The sequence below is a fragment of the Caretta caretta genome, chromosome 6 (genome assembly GCF_965140235.1).
Source record: "Caretta caretta isolate rCarCar2 chromosome 6, rCarCar1.hap1, whole genome shotgun sequence".
Classification (NCBI taxonomy): domain Eukaryota; kingdom Metazoa; phylum Chordata; order Testudines; family Cheloniidae; genus Caretta; species Caretta caretta.
The window spans coordinates 122,931,817-122,956,468 of NC_134211.1; the positions used below are offsets into that span (position 1 = coordinate 122,931,817).

The window sequence follows — 24,652 nt, forward strand, 5'->3', positions numbered from 1 at the left end:
CGGTGACTAGGTCTGGGCCAAGAATGTCCCAGAACGCGCGGTAAAACTCCACGGTCAGCCCGTCCATGCCTGGAGATTTATTGGTGGGCATGCGACGGAGGGCTTCCGAGAACTCGGCCAGGGTGAGAGGCAGCTCTAGTTGGTCTCGGTCACCCACGCCGACCGTGGGGAGTTCCTCCCAGAGCACCCTGCAAGCGCCAGGATTGGTCGGATCCGGGGAGAAAAGGCTTGTGTAGAAGTCACGGGCCTCCCACACATCTCCTCCGGATCCGTGAGGGGGGTGCCGTCTTCTGCAAGAAGGCAGGTGACGTGTTTCTTGGCCCCCCTCATTTTCTCCAGGGCATAGAAGAAGCAGGAGCCGCGGTCCATCTCCCGAAGGAGGCAGATGCGGGACCGAACGAAGGCACCTCGGGCCCGGTGGTCCTCGAGGGCCCGGAGCTCCTCCCGCTTCTCCCGGCACGCTCTGCAGAGGGACGGGTCCTTGGGGTTGGCGGCCAGGCGCCTCTCCATCTCTAAGACCTCCTGTTCCAACTGCTCTATCGCCGCATTTCTCCGTTGGCTGGTGCCCCAAGTGTAGTCACAGCAGAAGAGCTTGGCGCGCACCTTCCCGAGATCCCACCATCGCCGCACCGAGGGAAAGGCACGCCACTGCTCTCGCCAGGCCAGCCAAAACTCCCGGAAGGACATCACAAAGCTCTCGTCCTCCAACAGGCTGTTGTTAAAGTGCCAATAGGCCGGCCCCGGTCTCTCTGCATGGAGGGAGACCGTTATGGTGACTAAATGATGGTCGGAGAATGGGGCTGGCCGAATGGCAGAGGAGTGGGCGTTTGTCCAAAGAGTCTCGTTTGGTCGGCTGTTATGTCCGGTCCAAAAGGCAAAGTTCAAAGCAAACAGCTGGATCCGAAGGTAGATGGCAGGTTGCCAGCAGGGACAGATGGCGGGGGGGCCGTGACAGTTGTAGTAATGGTGGTGGGGAGGCACCGATGGATCGGGGGGCAGCTCTGTGCCACACCCCCTGTGCCGCCACAAACACAATTAAACCACAGTCAAACTCCCCCCCACGAGTATAATTCAAAAAATTACTCAGTCTTACGGCCCCCTTCACGATGATTTGTAGCTTCCCTGGGTTATGTCTCCTGTCTTCTGAAATCTTCTTCTCCAACTGTGTTGGCTGTGTGCCAAGGCTTTCGGCAGGCTGAGAATGTTGAAAAGATAAGACAGGACTTCCGAGCTAACAGCAAAACGGCTGGGTCTGGGGGCTTCCACTCCCCCCTCCGGATAACAAAATCGGCAATCTTCCCCCTCTCCTCCAGGGGTTTCAGCTGAGGCAAATAGCTGCACCCGAAAGCAGGCGTAGGGTGGGGACGGGTGCTGGCGGCAAGCTGGAGGCCGACCAGCACTTAAACGGTAGCAAAAAAAAACAAAAACGGCAAAAAATCAAAACAAAACAGAAAAGTGTCTGGCCCGGTCGGGGGGGGGGGGGGGGGGGAACTAAGGCAGGTTCAAAAAGTAAGAAAAATCCAGGCCAGCGGGCTTTAGGAAAGAATAGAAAGCAGATAGCGAAGGAGCGAGCGAGGGACGTTCTGTTTCCCAACAGGGAAGGTTCCAGAACAATCCGGAACCTTCTCGAGACAATTAAGACAGGCTGATTAGAACACCTGCAGCCAGTCAAGAAGCTGCTAGAATCAATTAAGGCAGGCTAATCAGGGCACCTGGGTTTTAAAAAGGAGCTCACTTCAGTTTGTGGTGTGCGTGTGAGGAGCTGGGAGCAAGAGGCACTAGGAGCTGAGAGTGAGAACACAGACTGTTGGAGGACTGAGGAGTACAAGCATTATCAGACACCAGGAGGAAGGTCCTATGGGGAGGATAAAGAAGGTGTTGGGAGGAGGCCATGGGGAAGTAGCCCAGGGAGTTGTAGGTGTTGCACAGCTGTTCCAGGGGGCACTCTAGACAGCTGCATTCCACAGGGCCCTGGGCTGGAACCCGGAGTAAAGGGCGGGCCCGGGCTCCCCCCAAATCCTCCCAACTCCTGGTCAGACACAGGAGGAGTTGACCTGGACTGTGGGTTCAGAAAAACGGCCAAGCTGAGGGCTGCCGTGAAGCTCCAAGGTGAGCAAATCCGCCAATAAGCGCAAGACCCACCGAGGTAGAGCAGGAACTTTGTGTCTCTCTCTATATATACACACACACAGAGAGAGAAGGTGGAAGTTGCCATACAAACTGTAAGAGGCTAATTAATTAAGATGAACTATTATCAGCAGGGAAAAAAAACTTTTGTAGTGATTACCAAGATGGTTCATTTAGACAGTTGACAAGAAGGTGTGAGGATACTTAACATGGGGAAATAGATTCAATATGTGTAATGACCCAGCCACTCCCAGTCTCGAGTCAAACCCAAGTTAATGGTATCTAGTTTGCATATTAATTCAAGCTCAGCAGTTTCTCGTTGGAGTCTGTTTTTGAAGCTTTTCTGTTGCAGAATTGCCACCCTTAAGTCTTTCATTGAGTGGCCAGAGAGGTTGAAGTGTTCTCCTACCAGTTTTTGAATGTTATGATTCCTGATGTCATATTTGTGTCCATTTATTCTTTTGGGTAGAGACTGTCCGGTTTGGCCAGTGTACATGGCAGAGGGACATTGCTGGCACATGATGGGATATATCACATTGGTAGATGTGCAGGTGAATGAGCCCCTGATGGTGTGGCTAATGAGATTAGGTCCTATGATGGTGTTACTTGAATAAATATGTGGACAGACTTGGCATCGGGCTTTGTTGCAAGGATAGGTTCCTGGGTTAGTGGTCCTGTTGCGTGGTTGCTGGAGAGCATTTGCTTCAGGTTGGGGGGCTGTCTGTAAGCAAGGACTGGTCTGTCTCCCAAGATCTGTGAGAGCGAGGGATCATTTTTCAGGATAGGTTGTAGATCTTTGATGATATGCTGGAGAGGTTTTAGTTGGGGGCTGGAAGTGACGGCTAGTGGCGTTCTATTATTTTCTTTGTTAGGCCTGTCCTGTTGTAGGTGACTTCTGGGTACTCTTCTGGCTCTGTCAATCTGTTTCTTCACTTCAGCAGGTGGGTATTGTAGTTGTAAGAATGCTTGATAGAGATCTTGTAGGTGTTTGTCTCTGTCTGAGGGGTTGGAGCAAATGCGGTTGTATCTTAGAGCTTGGCTGTAGACGATGGATCGTGTGGTGTGTCCCGGCTGTAAGCTGGAGGCATGTAGGTAAGTATAGTGGTCAGTAGGTTTCCAGTACAGGGTGGTGTTTATGTGACCATCACTTATTAGCACAGTAGTGTCCCGGAAATGGACCGCTTGTGTGGATTGGTCTCGGCTGAGGTTGATGGTGGGATGGAAATTGTTGAAATCATGGTGGAATTCCTCAAGGGCTTCTTTTCCATGGGTCCAGATGATGATGTCATCAATGTAGTGCAAGTAGAGCAAGGGCGTTAGGGGACGAGAGCTGAGGAAGCGTTGTTTTAAGTCAGCCATAAAAATGTTGGCATACTGTGGGGCCATGCGGGTTCCCATAGCAGTGCCGCTGACTTGAAGGTATACATTGTCCCCAAATGTGAAATAGTTGTGGGTGAGGACAAAGTCACAAAGGTCAGCCACCAGGTTTGCCATGACATTATCGGGGATACTGTTCCTGATGGCTTGTAGTCCATCTTTGTGTGGAATGTTGGTGTAGAGGGCTCCTACATCCATAGTGGCCAGGATGATGTTTTCTGGAAGATCACCGATGGATTGTAGTTTCCGCAGGAAGTCAGTGGTGTCTCGAAGATAGCTGGGAGTGCTGTTAGCAAAGGGCCTCAGGAGAGAGTCCACGTAGCCAAACAATCCTGCTGTTATGGTGCCAATGCCTGAGATAATGGGGGGTCCAGGATTTCCGGGTTTATGGATCTTGGGTAGCAAATAGAATACCCCTGGTTGGGGTTCTAGGCATGTGTCTGCACAGATCTGTTCCTGTGCTTTTTCAGGGAGTTTCTTGAGCAGATGGTGTAGTTTCTTTTGGTAACCCTCAGTGGGTTCAGAGGATAATGGCCTGTAGAATGTGGAGTTAGAGAGCTGCCTAGTAGCCTCTTGTTCATATTCAAGCTTATTCATGATGACGAGACCACCATAATCCTCTTCAAACAGGACTATGGTAACGCAAACTGGGTACCTTTTAGTTCACACTGGCAGCATCCACACAGGGCAGTTAGAGCGCAAGGTTTTGATGTGCTCTGCAATCCACTCCCCCGTAATCCACACTGCAACAAAGTCCTTTGTTCAGTTAAGTATTTTGTTGGTGAGTGCAGCATTTGTTCCTGGGGTTAATTCCTGCCTCTCCAACAGTTGTGAAAGGGAACCAAGGGGGAATGGGCTTAGCAGGAGGCAAGTAGAGTTTTCTGAGGCACAAGGCTTGGGATCCATTTAGCCAATCTTGGGTTGCCCCACCACAATTGCAACAAAGGTGTGCTTTTTACATCGATCGCTCTCGCTGTAAACTCCAAGTGGAGACAAGATACTGCAGTCTTCACCTCAGTGGAACTAATCAAGGCTAGCCAGCTGTGGGGTGTAAAATTGACTTTGACTAGTTACACTGAGATAAAAACTACACATGTCGTATCTCCCTTGGAATTGTACATTGAAAAATAATTTTATGCTAACAAAAACCCCACACTTTTTTGCAGTGAAGACATAGCCTCAATTATGGGGGGAAACCTTTTTTTCCCCCTACTGCTCTAGACAAAGCTTAAATGATTTAGGAGCTGAAAGTCCCATTGACTTTCAAGTCACTTAAGCACTTCTGAAAATTTTACCTAAAGTCTTTTTGGCCTGGTGTACACTACAGAGTTAGTTCAATGGAAGTCCAGAAGCATCTACACTATAATGTTCTTCCTGCTAATGTAAATCACCCACTATTCCAACCTAATTACTAAACCTCCGCGAGAAGCATAGCACTTAGCTTGATATAGTTAGACATTGTGTTGTTTACATTGCCATACCCTTGCTCGGGTGTGACCACCGAAGCCTTGCGGCCCGGGAGTCAGAGCTGGAGTTCCACGATGGCCTACTTATGTCAGCACAAACAGTCCTGGTGAGGACATGCACCACCTGCAGAGAAGGAGCATACTGTGGACATGAACAGCTGATTTCTTTACTTCAGTGTCTGTAGGTTGACCTAACTTAAGTCAACTTAATTTTGTAATTGAGACATGTCCTTTCTGTGCTGCTGCTGTCTCTTTTAGTATTTTGTTTTTCCTTTGATTGATTGATTGATTGATCTATTTGAGAAGGTGAGGGGGAAAGGGGAACTGGTTTCAAGATCAGTCACATAAAATGAGGACTTTTATAGACAAGCCAATCCCTCTCAATAAACCTGAGGATATAAACGATACATCTGACTCACAACACAGTATTTGTTGACATTTTAAATTATGCACTTCCTGTTTCCAAAATTGGTCAGATCTGCCTCATCGTGCTAACAGGGAGAGTAACAGTCAGTGAGATAAATATTAAAGCTGTCCCTTATTTTAGACACTGACAGTAACTTTGACAAGTTACTTTCTTACCCCATCACAAGGTGTAATTTTAAGATCAGCTCATTCCAAATGACCAGATACTTTTTTTTTTTTTAACTCATCAAACAAGATGTACTGGACTTACCAGATATAGGCTCTGACCCTGCAAACACTTATGCACATGCCCAATTCTAAGTATGTGAATAGTCCAACTGACTTTAATAAACAACTCTCATGCTTGATGTAGGCTTGGGTCCTGAAATCAGTGGTTTTTACTGCACGATGAATTTGGGCCATTGGGAGTTTTGATTGAGTTAGGACTTGACAGATACTTTTTTTTTTTTTTTTTTTTAATTCAAAGGATTTGCCAGAGTATATCATTATTCAACTCCTGTTTTATCTTACCTGTGTGGGAGCAGGAATTTGCCTTTACTTACGAAATTTCACTGATCATGCTGTCTGTAAAGGTTAAAAAGCATTGTGGCATATCCGACTGGTTCAGGTTGATTTGCAAAGGTCTCTTGAGGATTGCAGCAATGTGTGGTGCTACATGCGGTTGCATAAAACAATTATAATTTTATAGCGGCCTGTATGTACTGATTTGTATTTAAAAAGTCTGCATGCGGATTATATATTTTCAAGGGACTCCTATCATCACATGCACTAGTAAAAACTGCTCAGGATATGTTTACACTAGAGTTATTAACCACAGACTAATTGATCATCAGGTCACATTTGTAGAGGCTCGTGTGGATACTCCACAATATTTGTCACCTAGAACAAATGTGTGAGGTTTACCCTGGGGTGATCAAGATATACTATATACAGAGCTTTTGCTTATAGATCATCAGTTTGAATCCAAACATGGCCAAAAGTTGTGGCCAATAGGGATAAGCTTGAGTCCACTTTCTTGTAGGCATATGTCCCCCTGAAAAGAGGCCTTCATTGGCACTCTCAGCAAAAGAGATCAAAGAATGGATGTCCAAACATACTGGACTTTCCTCTTCTAGAGATCATCCTTGCAGGTATAAGTAAGGTGCATTCATAGGTGTGCATGTATATAAGGAACACAGATACTTTAAAATCATAGAAATGTAGGGCTGGAAGTGACCGCGAGGTAATGGAATCCATTCCTCCCATGTGGAGGCAGGATTAAGTTTACTTAGACCATCCGTGACCACCATTTGCTTAACGTGTCCTTAAAAACCTCCAATGACAGGAATTCCACAGTCTCCCTAGGTAACCTGTTCCAGTGCTTAACAATCCTTTATAGTTAGAAAGTTGTTCTTAATATCTAACTTAAGTCTCCTTGGCAGCCAATAACTACTTTTTCCTAACCTCATTGCACATAGAGGGCAACTGATCACCATCTCTTCATAACAACCTTTTACATATTTAAAGACCTGTTATGTCCCCCTCATCCTTTTAATCTCTAGAAGGAGCATGCCCAATTCTTTCAACCTTCCTCATGGAAGCAGACAATTGGAAGGTGCTAGCTACAAATACCCAAAGTCAGCTGAAAATAGTGAAAGAGGCAGTCCAGGAATGCAAAAAGAGAGATTCCTGGCAGACCAAGCTAAAGCCTCTGAGAATATTGAAAGAGAGAATCATGTGCTCCAAGGTATGGTAAAGAAATTAACCTTGAACCAGGGCAGAGCACCTGCAAATCATAGTCCTTGTGAATCACTAATTAAGAGTCTGAGACAAAAAATGGGCTTTGCCTCTAAACAGGTAGCAGCTATTACAGCGGGTGAAGAGGGAGAAGGTCCTATGTACAGCACCCCCAGGCATAATTACAAAGAGAAAAGAGAGTGAAAAGTTAACTCTGCAGAGGCTGGAGGGAATTAAGCAGCTAAACTTTGTGAAAATGTTAAAAAGAAAAAGTGTTAGAGGAAAAGAATTCTTGGTTTCTTTGCAGCCATTCTGAAGGAAAAATGGGCCCTTTTCCAAAGGAATGACTGTAAATTAGCCAGGCAAAAATAAACTGATTAAAATCATTTGACTGGACAATTTAGTCAAATTTGCTAAAAGAACATAAGGGGGTTCTATTGGAACTTAACAGCTTCAGATGTATAAAGGGAATGAATGTAAGATGTAAAAAACAGAACAGTGTGGAAGGGATGTTAAGGAAAAGAAAATGTGTATGTATCTGAGTGTGTGTGTGTGTGTGTGTAAATATGTAAAGTTCTAAGGACCAATTGGTTTTGTTTTTGTTTTAAATAATGCCACTAAAAATCCATTTGGCTCTTTTTAATTCAAAGTTGCAAAACTGACAGACCTTTTTGCTAGACACAGGTAATTAGGGTTGTTTGGCTTTGGGATTTGGCATTTTACCCTTAAAAGGTAACTCAATGCTTTACAAAATTTAAAATGTTTTTAAGTAAATGCAAACATACCATGCTACTTAATTAAAATGCTATTAGGGTTCCAAAGGGAGCCACAATAGGTTGGGTTTTCTTTTTCAGATTGCTGTGTGTTTTGGAAGCAGAAGTTAAAAAAGTGATCAAAACTCTGGTGAAAGTTGATTGTGTCCCTTTTAAGATAGAGTCTCTGAGCTGCTGATGGTTTTAAATCCAAAAGCAGGAAGCATCTGTGAAAATGCAAATTACCTAAATGATAAAGGAAGGAAAGAACTAGAAGCACAAAGGAGCTGCAGATAAAGAACATACCTGGTCAGCAAACAAATTGTCTAAATAAAAGGCATGGGATCACAAAATAATTTTAATAAATTTAATGATACTAAGTACCCCTGTAACAATGTATTGTGTGTATGATTTTTGGAAAAATCCTTTAAGGTCATATGGTAATGTGTTTCTCAGCTATTACCTGTAAATAAACTTAAAGCTTAACACAGCAGGAAAAACGTTATAAACTTGGTCTGCTGTATAAGAAGGAAAACTGAGGTATCCCACCTCATGGATTTAATGACTAAACAGTGGGATAATTTCCCCATAATCCTTAAAAGATAGAAGCCATTGAAACCTGGCCTGCCTATAGAACAAAAACAGGAAAATATGGGGCTAATTCCTCTGTTTTGCCTGCAATCAGCAAGGGTATTTGTAAAAGAAATATTTTGAGCAATAATCTGCCACCCCAAAAAGGGGTAGAAACATGTTCGTTTGTCTTTCTGAAAATCAGGAAAAGCTGATGCCAGCTGAAAAGCAACCTAATACCATGAGTCTACTGTCACAATAGAAATGATGTTTTGTGTTCTATGTTTTGTCCACCCAGTCCTGCAATAAACCTCTCACCTATGTCTGAGCCATTGAAGTCCTCAAATCATGATTTAAAGTTCCATCAGCTGAGAATCTGGCCATGTGATTGCCTATCCAAGGGTGGACAGGGCCAAAGTAACTTGGTTCGTGTTACATAGTGAGTCAAAAAGAAAAATGGAAAAGTGTATTTTCAGTGGAAAATACAGTGAATGCATCCAATGAAGTGAGCTGTAGCTCACAAAAGCTTATGCTCAAATAAATTTGTTAGTCTCTAAGGTGCCACAAGTACTCCTTTTCTTTTTGCGAATACAGACTAACACGGCGGCTACTCTGAAACCTGTCATAGTGAGTCAGTAGCTCTTCTGATTATAGCCAGGATTTTCTTAGTTCTCAGGCCTTTGCTGTAATCCAGAGATTTTCAAACTGTGGTCTGTGGACCACCAGTGGACTGCGAGCTCCATTCAGGTGGTCGCAGATAGTTCCCTCCAAGGTGCATACCTGGTCAGCCTCACATGAGAGAATGAAGGGCCACCCACCTAATTAGTGTGCCTCCACTAATTAGGTGCCTGGATCCTGGAGAAGACATTCATGTAAGGTGAGGTAGTGGCCTTGCGAGGAATAGGGGGTAGGTGGAAGGAGGCAGTGGGGTGAGAAGAGGGGGTGGGGGCAATTTGGGATGTACAGCGCTGTGGCGGCCAGAAAAAGAGGTGACTTTCCCCAGCTCCAGAGCTGCATCTGCCGGGGAGAGACCCCCCGCTCCTTCCCAGCCCCAGCTTGGGGGCTGCCGTGGCAGGGTAAAGAGGGCACATCCATTGCATTAGAAATGTAAGACTACTGATATTAAAATATGAGTTGTGTGCTTTTATTTGTAGAACAAAAAACGTTAATTATTAAGGTTTTTTTTAATATAGCAATTTTATCCAAAGCACTTTACAATAGTTAGCTAACGGTACAAACAACATTTGGGAAGATCATTAAGTAGTCCGCCGAGACCCGCAGCAATTTTCAAGTGGTCCGCCAAAAAAAAAGTTTGAGAACCACTGCTTTAATCAATAGTAGTCTATGCAGTCAGACAAATAGGTTGAAACTTCTTCAGTTGTTACATTAAGAAAAGGAGTACTTGTGGCACCTTAGAGACTAACCAATTTATTTGAGCATGAGCTTTCGTGAGCTACAGCTCACTTCATCAGCTCAAATAAATTGGTTAGTCTCTAAGGTGCCACAAGTACTCCTTTTCTTTTTGCGAATACAGACTAACACGGCTGTTCCTCTGAAACGAGTTGTTACATTGTGAGGTAAGTAGAAACAACCTTACATTATGCCATATAACTTCTTCTATGGGAGGCAGCTCTGTGGCTCAACACAGTAATTAGTGTCTAATCTGTGTATTACTGTTCCCATTCACTGATCCCTAATGGCATGCTGGACTGAGATGCTAAAAGGAACATCCTTACACTGCCTGCAAAAGATGCCTATGTTTCTATGCTTATTAATGTGTCTTAAACTTAGCAATAGTCTACAGTATTTGCCAATATTGTTTTTTCAATGGTGATGCCACCATGTGGATGATTTTTGAACGGCTACTTTTATCTTTGAATGTTGGATGGCTCACTTTTCTTTTGTTGATAACATTTTCCATATGTAAGAATCATATTCAACACAAACCACCTTTTCACAATTGAACATCAGTTTCTTCCAGATATGGTTACTGGGAAAAAAAAGGCGACCAGGCCTGGAGTATGTGTGTGGAAGGGCAAATTAGAAAAGTGGAGAACACATAACATGATATCGGTGGGATTTTTAAAAGAGCTCAGCAGAGTTAGGTCAGCACTGACCACTTCTGAAAATCCTACCTTTGCCTTTTAGAGTAGCAGCCGTGTTAGTCTGTATTTATGCTCATATAAATTGGTTAGTCTCTACGGTGCCACAAGTACTCCTTTTCTTTTTACCTTTGCCTTGTTTACCAAACTAAGCCCAACTACAGTATATATTGTTGCCCTAGTGCTGAATGGGAGCAGAATTGAGGGTCTTAAAAGGTCTGTTTCCTGTTTGTTGTTTTTTTATTATTTGTATTGCTGATTAATCTAGGACCCTAATCATGGACCAGGACCCCATTGTTCTGTGTGTACAGCACCTATCACAAAAAGATAGTCTCTGCCCCGAAGAGCTTATTGCTTTCTGCACTGTCACCCAGTTCACACCTACCCTTTGGATCCTCTATTGTTCTTAAAGGGGACACTAGTGATTTCAGGCAAAAATTCACCCTTCCCCTCCACAAAACTTTTATAAACAGATTATGCAGAGCAATATGGAGTTTGGGGGTGAGAGAATCTAACCTCAAACCCTGTGCAAGGTGCAGGCCAGCCCTGCCGTTCCAAGGCCATGACACCTGCTTCTCCCCAAATTCTACACACAAGATTGCTGTGAGCAGAAACAGTGCAGCGCAACTGGTGACCCTACAGTCACCAGTGGCCAAGGCCACGGGGGGACGTAGTGCCCGGCGGTGGCCAAGGCTGCGTGGGGATGGCACGGCTAGGTAGTGCCCAGCGGCAAAGCCCATCCAGTCACCAGACATTACGGTGCCTGGCGGCAGGAGGCCCCTATGGGTGCAGAGAGTGGGGGCTGGTGGCAGGAACATCCGTGGTCCAGCAGTTCACTAGCGCCCCCTGGGCACACCACAGCCACCTGACGCTGCCCCGCCCCGGCAATGCCCCTGGGGCCCGGACTGAGGCTCCGCCTCACAGCTCCCGGCAGCGGCGTCAGGGGGCGCTGCTCACACAGACCTTTCCCCCTCCCCACGGCCCCGCGGCGCGACCAATCACAGGCCGCTCCCCGCCTGCCCCAGCAAGGGCTTCGCCGGCGGGAACGCGCCCGCTAACCAATGACCGCCCCAGGGGGTGAGGCTCACGACAGCCAGTGAGCGGCAGGCACAGAGCTCGCGGTGTCCAATGAGCGGCCGCCGGCGGGCTGGGCTCCGCCAATGAGGTGTGCGGGGTGAGGTTTGAATTGAGCCGGGGCCCGCGGAAGGGGAGGTTGAGCCGCGCGCCGCCGGGTCGTGACCGCGCTGGGGAGTTGGGGTCTCTCTCTGGGCCCGGCACAGGTATGAAGGGCGGGGGGGTGGCGGCGGCGGCGCGGCGCGGCTGCAGCCCTGCCGCCTCCAGGGCGCGAGCCAGGCCCCCCCTCCCGTGGGCCCGGCCCCAGCGGCGGCGCGGGACGGGCTCTGTTCCCTGGCAGTGCCCCCCCCCCGCCTCCGCCCCCTGGTTTCACTGCAGAGGAGCGCCTCCTGGGAGGGGGGCGCAAAATCCAGCGCGGAGCGAAGCCGTTAACGCCCGGGGGGGGGGCCTCCAGCACCTGGTGGGGGGGGCGTGGAGCTACCCTGCAAGAAGGGAGGTGGCCCGGGTTACCGGGCAAGGGGACCACTAACTCCGGCGTTGCAGAGCCGGGGAGCGGTTCTGACGGGTCGTAGTCAAACCGACCTAATCCTCTAGCCTAGGCCCGGTCTAACTATCCTTTGTTCTGTAACTGCAGAGATGTGAGTTGCCTGCTTCATCTTAAAGGTCTCCTGGAACGTGTTTACCCCTTATGCTAAACAATTTGTCCTTGTATTTAGCCCTGACGCTCTGATTACCTTTTCCAGACCTGAAGATCTCTGTAGCTCCAAAGTTTGTCTCTTTCTCCAACAGAAGTTGGTCAAATAAAAGATATTACCTCACCCACTTTGTCTCTCTACAGTGATGGTAGTTAGTTAGTTAGTTGTATTGCAGTAGCATTTATGGGCCCCATCAACTGTCCTGGCCCCACTGTGCTAGGAACTCTCACAACACAGAAGGTCCCTGCCCCAACAAGTTCATAATCTAAATTGTCAATGACCTTATGGCTTCTAAGTAGCTTCTACAGTGTTTTGGTTTACTTGTATGATTCCTTAGCGTGAATGGGTGTGGTTGTATAGGACGCCACCCAGTAAGGGTAGCCAGGCAAGTATCAGTCCGGTGGCAAAAGCCTACCCTACCAGAACAGTAGGATGCCAGTGGCTGAGGATCTACTGGTTAAAAGTAGTTCTAATGTCTGATGCATATGGCTGTAGTGAAGAGCCATTACTGAAATTCTAACAAAAATTAGATACTTGGAAGCTTTCAGTGGGTATTTGAAAATGCTTTAATGTAAAATTACAATAAACTTGTAACAGAACTTGATCATTTGTCTTATTTCCTAATTCCTTATAAACTTGTTCTAGGATAGTTAAGATGGCTGCTACATCCCAGTTTGCCAATCGATATAGAAAGGATCTGAGCACAGAAACGCTTAGAACAAAAGTTGCACGCAGGAAGTCTCTGATTCAAAAGGAGAACAGACACAAGCAATTTGAAAGGAGCAGACAGTTTGGACTGGCAGATGTCAATGTCCAGTTATCGAAAGACAGGGGACTTCCTAAGCTGGACGAGACAAATGAAGTGCGCTCTCAGGAAAAGACCACAGCTAAACGGAGTGAGTAAAAGCTTATAGTACTGTTCAGCATTAAAATATTTCTTAAATTTCTTTAAGCTGGTTTTATGGCTAAAGAAGCTGTATTTGCAGTCATAGGGATTTAACTGTGTGTGGAGGTGAGCATTATAAATTGGATAATGGGAGATCTGAGTCCTTTGGCTACCAGTCCAGTTCTACTATTAATTGGATTAATAGATAAAAGACTAATATACAGTTCTTCCCTTTTTTCCCCCCATTTCAGTGATCATAGTTCATTCTTCAACCTGCTTTGGATTTCATGCATATCTTATTGTGGGCACATTTTATTGATTCCATTTATAAGCTGTCTACAATTAGTAGATGTTTTAATAAATAATGACCGCTATAAATTGTCTAGCCAGCAGCTCAATCATTTGCTCATATCTCTGGCTTACAACCACCTATAACACCTTCCAATGTGCTTATAACACATACTAATGTCTGTAAAATGCTGTGGAGAATGCAGGAATGTTTTGGTATTCTTTTTATTGACAGGATGGGTGACTCAGTTTACCCACTGAGTGGTGATATTTGCACCTCTACTACAAAGTGGTGCTGGTGAAGAGTGTGGAAAAGAATCACTCACAGCAGGCTGACATAGCTATGCTGGCAGAATTCCTGGTTTAGACTGAACTGAGTCAACAGAATGCTTCTGGGGCTGCTGCTGGCATAGCTATACTGGCAAAGGCTCAGTAGTGTAGACAAGCCCTTACTGTACGGTTGATTTCTGCTCTGGACATACAGCTGGATGTCACAGAGGGTACATCTACACTGCAATAAAAAATATGTGGCACTGAATCTCAGAGTTTAGATCAGGGGTGGGCAAACTTTTTGGCCCGAGGGCCACGTTCGAGTTGCGCAACTGTATGGAGGGCTGGGTAGGGAAGGCTGTGCCTCCTCAAACATCCTGGCCCCCGCCCCCTATCCATCCCCTCCCGTTTCCTACCCCCCTCAGAACACCCAACCTATCCAACCCATTCTGCTCCTTGACCTCTGACTACCCCCTCCCAGGACCCCACCCCCACCCCTAGCCGCCCACCAGAACCCCACCCCCTAGCCAACCCCCCCTCTTCCCACTCCCTGTCCCTGACTGCCACAACCCCTGTCCACACCCCTGGTCCCTGACAGGCCCCCCGGGACTCCTACGCATATCCAACTTCCCCTCGGGATCCCCTGCCCCTTATCCAACCTCCCTGCCCCTTACCATGCCAGAGCCAGCCACGCTGCCGTCCTGCCCGACAGGAGCGGCAGGCCAGAGCGCTGCCAGTGTGGCAGTGTAACTGTGGGGGAGGGGGGACAGCGGGGGAGGGGCCAGGGTCTAGCCTCCCCAGCCGGGTGCTCAAGGGCCGAGCAGGACGGTCCCGCGAGCCGGCTGTGGCCCACCTCTGGCTTAGATCAATAGACTCGGGCTCATAGAGCTTGGGTTGTGGGGCTGAAAATTTCAGTTTATATGTTTGGAACCACCCTCTCTCGCATGGATTTGGGTCCAGGTTCCAGCCCAAATGTCTGCTTTAATTTTTAGTCACCACAATCTGAGCCCAAGACAGCTGACACTGGCCAGCCGCAGCTATGGCTGCCATGTTTTATTGCAGCGTAGATGTACCATAGACAAAAGGGCCTGGTTTGGAACAAGGTATCTTAACAAGAACTGGCTGGAATTAACACATGTGAATGGCAGACCCAGCAACTGGACCATTAACTCCTAATGACTAGCAGTCAAGAGCAAGTTACTTTCTCCATCTCTGCAGGGAAGCAAAGTGGAAAAGTCCCAAGCAGGAGAACAAAGGGGAGGAGATATGAAGATACTGTGTTAAGTGCACTGCTGCAGACATGCAGGAACTCGGATACAAAACCAGGGCTTTGGAGCTGTGCTCCGGCTCCTCTCCAGCTCCAGGCAAAAACCTGCAGCTCCACTGTGGGGCCAGAAATGAGGAGTTCAGGGTGCAGGATGGGGCTCTGGCCTGGGGCGGAGGAGCAGGGTTCCGGGGTGGGGGGAGTGAGGGCTCTGGCTGGGGGTGCAGGCTCTGGGGTGGGGCTGGGGATGAGGGGTGCAGGAGGGTGGATCGAGGGATTTGGAGGGCAGGAGGGGGATCAGACCTGGGGCAGAGGGTTGGGGTGCAGAGAGAGGCTCAGGGGTACAGGCTCTGGGCGGCACTTACCTCAAGTGGCTCCCGGAAGCAGCGGCATGTCCCTTCTCCAGCTCCTGTGCGGCCAGGTGGCTCTGCACGCTGCCCCATCTGCAGGCAGGTTCCCAGCCAATGGGAGCTGCGGGGACGGCGCTTGGGGCAGGGGCAGCATGCAGAGTGGAGCCCCCTAGCTGCCCCTACGTGTAGGATCCAGAGAGGGGCCATGCCGCTGCTTCCAGGAGCCACGTGGAGCGGCCCCCAACCCTGCTTCCCATCTGGAGCGCCGGAGCGGGCCCATGCTGCAGCTTCCAGGAGCCGTATGGAGCAGCCCCTGACCCTCTCATAAAGCAGTATTATCCATCTGAACTTGTTGAAAGAGTATTTAAATAAAAAAATAAGACATTCTAATAAATACCTTTAAAAATTGTGACTTGCTGCTCTGATGTTCTTAAGGGTCTTTTTAACCAGGGAGAAAGTGACTATATAGAACAAATGGTGAAACTGACTTGCACAAGGCACAAAGTAAACTGAAAAACAAAAATATCTTTCATTCAGTCATCGTAGGTGATACTTATATCAATAAGTACAAACTTTTCAGATGAGTGTCTTTTTTTTTCAAGTTTGCATAAGTATTTAATCTCTCACATAATCACTATCTGATTTGTTCTCCTCAATTATAAAACATTGCAGTTTTTTGGCTGCTTTCACTTCTTTTAGTCTGACTTGCTATGAGATGTACAGATTCTGTGGTTTGTTCCTCATTTGCCTTAGGGTTGCACCTGAATTCCACTGGATGGATACAAGTTTCACTTTTATGCTATCTGTACCCATCTGTTTTCTCTTGTCTTATATTTAGATTGTAAGCTCTTTGGGGCAGGGATTGTCTTTTTCTTTCATGTTTGTACAGTGCCAAGCACAACTGGGGCCCTGGTCCATGACCAGGGCTCCTAGCACTAATACACAATAAATAATAATAATCGACAAAAAACCCTTAGCTGAAACTTGTAATGCAGGCATAATCTCAAAGTAAACAGTGAGGGCAACTTTCTGTTGCAATTCAGCATCATCCTCTTGTGTCTTAAATAGAATTCTAAATATTTATCCAATGACTTATGTAACCTTCCAGGCAACATTAGTATTCTGGTCATGTTATACTGTAACAAAATTTGAGAGAGTAAAGTATCTTCAGAATTTTGTAAAATGTCCATTTCTGTCTTTTCATAGAACAAACTACAAATGGAGCCATCAATAAAAGTGAAAATGAGCGCAAGGAAATGCTCCAGCGCTACAAAGAGGAAAAAGAACTTCGAAAACTAAAACAACAAAGAGAGAAAGCTAAACGAGGAGTGTTTAAAGTTGGACTTTACAGACCTAATGTACCTGGCTTTCTTCCATTTGTACCACAGAACCCAGTGATAGTCAAGCCAAAGGAGAAGGTAATGAAGAGTAAAATTTGTACCGGTCTTCAATGGCACATGTTAAATAATGCTTTATGTGTTTTTTCATTGTTTTATCATACAGTAAGAAATTAATAGAAATTGTACATAACATTTTTACTAATTCAAAAACTGAGGACTAACTTCATCACTGGTAAAAAGAAAAGGAGGACTTGTGGCACCTTAGAGACTAACAAATTTATTTGAGCATAAGCATCCGATGAAGTGAGCTGTAGCTCACGGAAGCTTGGGCTCAGATTAAATTTGTTAGTCTCTAAGGTGCCACAAGTCCTCCTTTTCTTTTTGCGAATACAGACTAACACGGCTGCTACTCTGAAACCTTCATCACTGGTGTAACACTAATAGAGTCAATGTTATACCAGTAGTGATTTGCCTTCTTTTTTATAAGCAAAGTGGAATAGATTTCTATGGTGTATAAATTTACATTCTTGAACTAGGACAGAAGCACCTAGAGCTAGTCTGCCCTACAGTGGAGTGGAGGCATATACTGACAAAAGAATTACTTTTGCTGGTATAGTTTAAACCATGTCCCCAAACAACATAAGCTGTAATGCAAAAGGTGTCTCTTGCTAGTATAAGCTGCATCTACATGGGGGTAGTGGTTACATAGTGCTCTCAGGGGTGTGATTAACTAGCATAGCACTACAGGCAAATCTTTGTAGTATAGTAACTCCTTGCTTAACATTGTAGTTATGTTTCTGAAAAATGCGTCTTTAAGTGAAACGATGTTAAGCAAATCCAATTTCCCCATAAGAATTAATGTAAATGGGGGGTGGGGGTTAGGTCCCAGGGAAATTTTTTTCACCGGACGAAAGACTATAGTGTGTGTGTGTGTGTATATATGTGTGTGTATATTGTGTATATATACACAGAGTATAAGTTTTAAATAAACAATTTAATACTATACATAGCAATGATGATTGTGAAGCTTGGTTGAGGTGGTGAAGTCAGAGAGTGGAAGAGGGTGGGATATTTCCCAGAGAATGCCTTACTGGCTAAATGATGAACTAGCACTCGACTGAGCCCTCAAGAGTTAACACGTTGTTAATGTAGCCTCACACTCTACAAGGCAGCATAAATGGAGGGAAGGGAGACAGCATGGCAGACCGAGAGATACGCACCCTGTGTGAGTGAGAGAGATGCACATTGCCCCTTTAAGAACGCTGACACCACTCTAAGTACATCGCCTTTTTAAGTAGATCAGCAAGTTGACAGCTGCTGCTGCCAGAAAGTCGTGTGGTCCCATCCCCTGTCTCTCCTCCCCCCCCCGCGCTCTATGGAGATAGGGTAAGTGGTGGGGAGGGGGAAGGGGGACATCCTGACATTAGCGTGCGCACGCGCGCACACAGCAAGCAGGAGGCTTCTGGGAGTAGCTCCAAGGCAGAGGGCAGGAGCAGCACATGGCAGTGGGGGGAGGGACAGCTGAACTGCCAGCAACTGATAGCCTGCTAAGCGGCTGCCATACAGAGGATTTAGGGGTGCGGGAAGCTGACAGGGGGGCGCCGGTCCATCCTGGTTCCAAGCCTCCATCAGCTAATTCCAATGGGCTGCTCTTTCTGCAAGCAGTGGACAAAGCAGGCGGCTGCCAAACAACATTATAAGGGAGCATTGTGCAACCTTAAAGGAGCATGTTCTATAATTGATAAGCAATGTAACAACGTTAACCGGGGCGACTTTAGGTGAGGAGTTACTGTATACACCTGTCCTTAGTATGTCAAAGCCTTTTCTTCTTAATTGCTGCAACTGGGAAGAGGGGAAAGGAATATGCTAACTTCTGTTTCTTTGGGGATGGGTCTAGGCTGCTCCTACTTCTTCTGCAAGGATTACAAGATCAAAGACAAAGAGCCACTCGGAACAAACTGTTATGTCGGCTAGATCTCAGCAGTCCATGGTTTGTCTTCTGTTTTTTCGTTTACAAATTGAGAGAATTAGATGTGCGTAATAACTGTGAATGTTGTAATTCCTTTAAAATCCCTAGTTTTGGGTCATGTGTACTTACATTCAAAACTTTACTGCCGAGCTGACAGTTCTAACTATTGTAAAGAAGCTTTACAGATAAGGTAAAATCACTTGCTTATAGTCCCAAGGAGCTGACTGATCACATGGTGCTGCCTGTTCTTGTTTCCACCTGCTATATTGCACTAAAGAAAACTAGCTTAGTTCTGTATAAATCAAAAGTAATTTCTTAATATTATTTTTTCATAGAAAACAATTGCTCTCCTTAGCCCAGGGATGATATGTGATCACAAAGGAAAGGTGGTTCATGAGACAATCCAATATCTGGTTCTCACTATGGAAAATTTTTTGAAAACTGCTGTACTAACAAATAACGTAGCTTACAAATATGTAGGATTTTCTTTCTGTATGCTGTGTAGTTGTGGCCATATCAATCCCAGGATATTAGAGAGAGACAAGGTGGGTTAGGTAATCTCTTTATTGAACCAACTTCTGTTGGCAAGACAGAGAAGCTTTTGAGCCACACAGAGCTCTTCATCACAGACCTGAAGCCACAGACCTGTGGCTCAAGAGTTTGTCTCTCTCAACAGAAGTTGGTCCAATAAAAGATACTACCTCACCCACCTTGTCTCTCCAAACTTCTTTCTGCTCCGTTCATCTTCCCATGTTTTAAATTCCTCCTCCTACCAAGTCATTCAGTAGCCATTACTTTGGCTTGGAGAATTGGTGAACTATGATGAGTTCTTGCATACAGATCTTTGAAGATAAATAACCTTTCCTAACCTGTATTTTCTCATTCTATGTTACTTTCTGACTTCATAGCATAAATGGGTTGAGGACCACCCTGAACACTAGGTGCACCGTAGGTGTTTACTTCTACAAAACAGGCCATGGATTTTTATGTTCTTATACAGTGGAACAAGATCTCTTGGTTTTTAATGTCTCATTTAAAAGGTCCTCACACGTTACATTGCATACTACTCATTTAATCTTCTAAGGATGAGAGACTGAATTAGCCATAGGTCTAGATTCTAGCTGGGCTCTAGGGAGTCTAAAATAGCAAATCTGATGCTTAGAATGCTAACCATTCCTTTCTTTATTCTGCATATTGCTTTGATAATTTTCAGTGATGAAACTAGCAAATGTGTCAACTGAGCATCTTTACCCAAATCTGAAATGAGAACCCTGTTCAAGAATTTTTAAAGACTGACTGTACGCAAGTATCCCACTGCAGCACTTTGGACCTTTGGAGTGATGGGTCCAGGCCCAGTTCCATTTTATTTTGTCAGCAAGAATGAGTTCAGAGTTGTTTTTGTCTTGCACCTTTCATGCCTAACTTGATTATCACTTAATACTTTAATCAAGGGCTAAACTCTCTAAATTATACTGTGTGCTGTTTATTTGACCCCATGTTCTGCTTCGTTATGACTTGCTTCTTTACGGACTAGAGTACTTTGTGCATTTCAGATGCAGTTAGTTCTGACATCTTTCATGACTAGCTTTCTCTGCTTTGAACAACTCTACAAGGGTGAAACATTATAATACTGTCTTGCTGTTGGTTTAATTGAATGTTGTGTTTGGACTATCTACCTTTTTTTGGGCACCAGCTGTATACTTTTGGGGGCAAATTAATTTGAAATAATCTTTGAAAGAGGTCACACTTTGACTCTCTAGCAATCTTGTCTTACATAATGTGAACTTACATTTGAAGGATCTCTACTAATAACGTTCACTTCATGTACTAAGTTTTCTGAGAATTGGCATCTAACTTGCATTACATGTGCATAAAGGTCCAGCAGAAATCAGTACCCACTTCCAAAGTAATTTAGAAACCCAGTTCAAGGACTCACTTCACTCTTTACCCATCCAACTGAGAAAGGGTCAGAAGTATAATGTAAAACTGAGAGAAGTGTCAAAAATGAGCTGTTTTGGTTCCCTTAATCTCTCATTTTAAACACTTAAAATCAGTGTGACACTAATCAGGACTTTCTAGAAGAGGTACAAAGGAAATATGAAAGAAGGGGAAAGAATTAGTCTTCCTTATTTTTAGAAAGGTGAAGTTTCACAAAACATACCTTCTTTGTAGATCTATGCTGACCACGCTACCAATGGGCATAGTGTGCGCCCTACCCAAACCGGACGCAGACAGACATGTGCAGACAAAGTGACTGAAAAAAAGAAAGGTAGGAATGTAAAATGGTTTGGCATGTGAAAGTGGACACTGGGTTAAAAGGTCATAGCACTGGGACATGGATTGTCTAGCATACTACTAGCCATGAAAAAGTGAATTTTCAGTCTAATTTACTTTTTTCCTATTTGCATAGTTTTATTTTTTTAAAATTCCCTCTACTTGAGCAAAATGGACTGCTCAGTTTCACTTTGAATACTACAAGGGATGTTATTTTCAAATTGTCCTGTTAAAACTAATGAAAAACATTGCTTATACGCTTTGTAAAAGCCTGTGCTCCAAAAATAACTAGTCCACCTGATTTCCATTTAAGTCCACACTTCCAGCACAACCCAAACAGGATTTCCCCTAGGTCTTGATGTTTTAACTGAGTCACCTGTAGGTGTGCACCCTCTCCAGACCAGTAGTACCTATGCCATCTCTGTGTTCAAAGGTTAGATTTTTTTCCCCTAACCACAGTCAGTGAAGTAGTGCCCATCGGACAGACTTCAGCTATGCCTGATCTCATGCAAAGCACTCCAGCATCCAAGCCCCTCTCTTTTGATATCCTTTGACCATTTTCTTGTTTTGGTTGTGCCTTGAGAAGGATTTCAGACTAAGAGTGTTTTATAATTTGACACTGGCTGTAGCTTGCTGCATGTTTTCATGCCTCCAGGGTTTCATTCTCTTTCCCTATGTTGTGGCTCCATTGTATAGTTAGTGCATCTTTACCCAAATCATAGTTTGCCTTCATAGTTTTGGAGCAAAGCTGGAAGTTCTAATTATTGTGAACAATAGGTGTGCAAAATATGCTCACCACCACTAACTTCAGTATAGATTTGGCAAAAGGCTTTAATACAGCCAGGTTGCTGTTATCCAGTCCAGAGTAGGTTGCAAATTAGATTGGTAAAAATTTCACTGTTTTTTTACCAAACAAGCTGTTCAAACCAAGATAATGTGCAAATATAGGTGGTTTTATTAAGTAGTGTGGACAAAAAAATCTGTCCATAGAACATCTTGTCATTGAAACAGAAAATCTTTAGAGAATACAGATGTTAATGTAGAGACCATGTTTTGCAAGTGTCCCACACAAAGTGTAGTCCTTTTCTGAAAAAGATAATGTTATAATGTGTGAATGAGTTTGTTCAAACTGAAGTTCCTAAAGTGGCTCAACACATTGAAAAATGGCTCTGAAGAGAGCAGGCTAAATGGCTTACAGATTAAACAATTTGCCTTGCATGCTGGAGGCAGGAGTTCATGCCCCGTGTGAGATATTAGGGCAATTAGATGAATGTGGCTGTATTTGGTACTGGTTGCATTGGTCAGTGATATAATGTGACCCTAAGCAGCCACATACGTTAAGAAATAGTTCTTGACAGCAGTATCTGTCTAGTTATTGGACTTCCTGTGTGATGGCTCCATATACTTGCAACATGTTTTTAGAGAGGGTGATTTCAGAGTAGGCACTGGTCCTTAAATATCACTGAGATATAGGTGCCTTAAATACCTTAGATGATTTGTCTATAATTTTCAAACTCACTTAAAAATCTGAGTAGTTTCCAGCATGGATTGTTTTAAATCACTGATTTTAATTATTTAAATCAGCAAGTAGCATACCTTAATTTAAATAATTGATTTTAGTTATGCTTTCTGTTAGTACTTTAGTTATTTTCTTAAAAGGCTCATAATTTACGAGATAACAATCTGAGTAAAAAGTCAGTTGTCAAGCTGCATTTAGAAATTGTAGTTCAACTAAATGCACAAACAGCATTTGAATATTGTTTTTCATTAAGTAAAACTACTGTACTGTGTTGGATTCATAAGAAGGAAAAAAAGTGAAACTAAAAATTCCTAATAAGCTTTTCTGTACAATGAGGGGAGGAGTACTGTTTGGGAAAAACAAAATACTAACTGACTCCATTATAAAGATGGAAAATGATATAGATACTTGATGCAGTATATGACAGATATTATGTCATTTATTTTAAAGCTTGACCTCAAAAGTTACCATGTTTTTGCTTATAAAAAGCAGTCTTTAACTTGTTACTTAGTGTGTAGTAGAAAGGGCAAGTAGACTCAGCATATTTTTAATTTTTTTCAATGGTTTTAATAGGTGATAGTAAATATAGGCCTTAGCCTAGCTTGTCATAAATTTAATTGTAAACAGATTTATTTTTGTTAAAAAGCATATGATTTATTTTTTAATAAATCAATAACTTTTATCCACTCAGATCCTAGGCTAAAGCTTTTTGCCTGAAAACTGTATTCAAAGACTTATTCTTAGAGGAAAGATGGCTTTGTGGTTAAGGCACAAGTTTGGGACTTGGGAGGTCTGGGTTTAATTCTGAGCTCTGCCATGTACTTCCTGTGTGAGCCTGGGTAAGTCACTCTTTGTCAAGTCCTTGTCTGTAAAATGAGGATAATATTCAATTTTTTTGGTCTGGTCTATTTGTATTGCAAGCTTTCAGAACCAGGGACTCTTACTGTGCATATGTACTGTGTCTAGTGCAATGGGCTTTGATCTCCATTAGGGTCTCTAAACACTGCCATAATACATTCTGAGGTTTTGTGCGGTCTTTGGCAACTCAAAGCACTGTCCTGATGCAAGGATTAATCTCTGCCCTCAGTGCTCTGGGAGTGCTAACTGCATTAGCATAGAGAAAAATCTGGCAACCTGCCATCTGGTGCTGATGCCAAAGCATTTACCGCTGGCTTTTATGAAACCAGAACTTTGGACCTAAATTGATTGATAATATTGTTTTAATGTTGCCTCCTTGCAAGTTATGGTGAAATAGCCTTAGGAATTATGATATTCCTTGCAGTGGTGGTGCAACCTGAACTCCCTACACCCTCAAATGTAAGAATCACAAGATCAACCTCCTCTACTCTGACCAAACAGATGTCAAAGCCAGCTACGACCATGAGTAAGTGAAGCAGTAAGACTCCTATATTCTTGGTGTTCATAGAAAAACTGTTTCAGCTTGTACAGCTAAGACTTAGTGTTCAGAGGTGGCACAGAAAACTTAGTATCAAACTGACATAGAAAGGAAGGGTCTAAATGTTGAAATCAGTAATTTCTCCTGTGAAAGAAGGCCTTGTAACTGCAGCCTCTATTTCAATGTTTAACTCAATATGCAAAAGTCAACATTAGAGAGAGTTGGGGGAAATACAGTAATATGGAAGTATTTATACCTTATGTTAATTAAAGGCTGGCACATCTGTGCTTTTTCTTATCTGGCTTAATGTCCTGCTAGTTGGTTGTATCACCATTAAAATATTTAAGTTATAAATTATCTCTGTCTAGTAACAGAAATCAAAAGAAATACATTGTCCGAGGTAGGGGCTGCTCTCTTCATCGGTGTTTGTATGTTGCCCAGAACAGTGGGACCCCAATCTTTGAGGCTCTGAGAGAGAAATGTTTAATAATGTTATCCCTTCTTGTCCTCAAGATAGCTGTTGGAATATAACACTTTCTTTCACACTGCACATTATGCATGGAAGTACCCCCTGAATTAAACAGGCCACTACCACTGTTGTGATCATATGGATGGCTAACATCAAGTAATCATGCGTGACTTTTAATCCTAGTATGTCCATGTGGCAAGAGGAAAGTAAAACAAATTCTGGACTCAAAACTATTTGACAATGTCACTTCAATCTTTAAGGAAATACTGCAGTGTTTATTTTGAGTGTTCTGTCGTTTTGTCTGGGGGAAGCTGGAATAGTA

At 44.3% G+C, this 24,652-nt stretch overlaps 1 protein-coding gene and 1 non-coding gene across 4 annotated transcripts in view; both read left to right on the forward strand.

The window, feature by feature from the left end:
- The first annotated feature begins 11,674 nt into the window (after positions 1–11,674).
- The window catches only part of DLGAP5 (DLG associated protein 5), a 46,849-nt gene continuing 33,871 nt past the window's right edge, over positions 11,675–24,652 (forward strand). For all 3 annotated transcript variants that reach the window (XM_048854201.2, XM_075129977.1, XM_048854202.2), the window contains exons 1-6: positions 11,675–11,816; positions 12,951–13,201; positions 16,570–16,781; positions 18,601–18,693; positions 20,845–20,941; positions 23,748–23,849. In XM_048854201.2, coding sequence (XP_048710158.1) covers positions 12,961–13,201; positions 16,570–16,781; positions 18,601–18,693; positions 20,845–20,941; positions 23,748–23,849 — 745 coding nt within the window. In that variant the 5' untranslated portion in view covers positions 11,675–11,816; positions 12,951–12,960. The remainder of the gene's footprint in view (positions 11,817–12,950; positions 13,202–16,569; positions 16,782–18,600; positions 18,694–20,844; positions 20,942–23,747; positions 23,850–24,652) is intronic.
- On the forward strand, positions 22,219–22,352 carry LOC125639264 (small Cajal body-specific RNA 14). Its single transcript, XR_007357445.2, has one exon.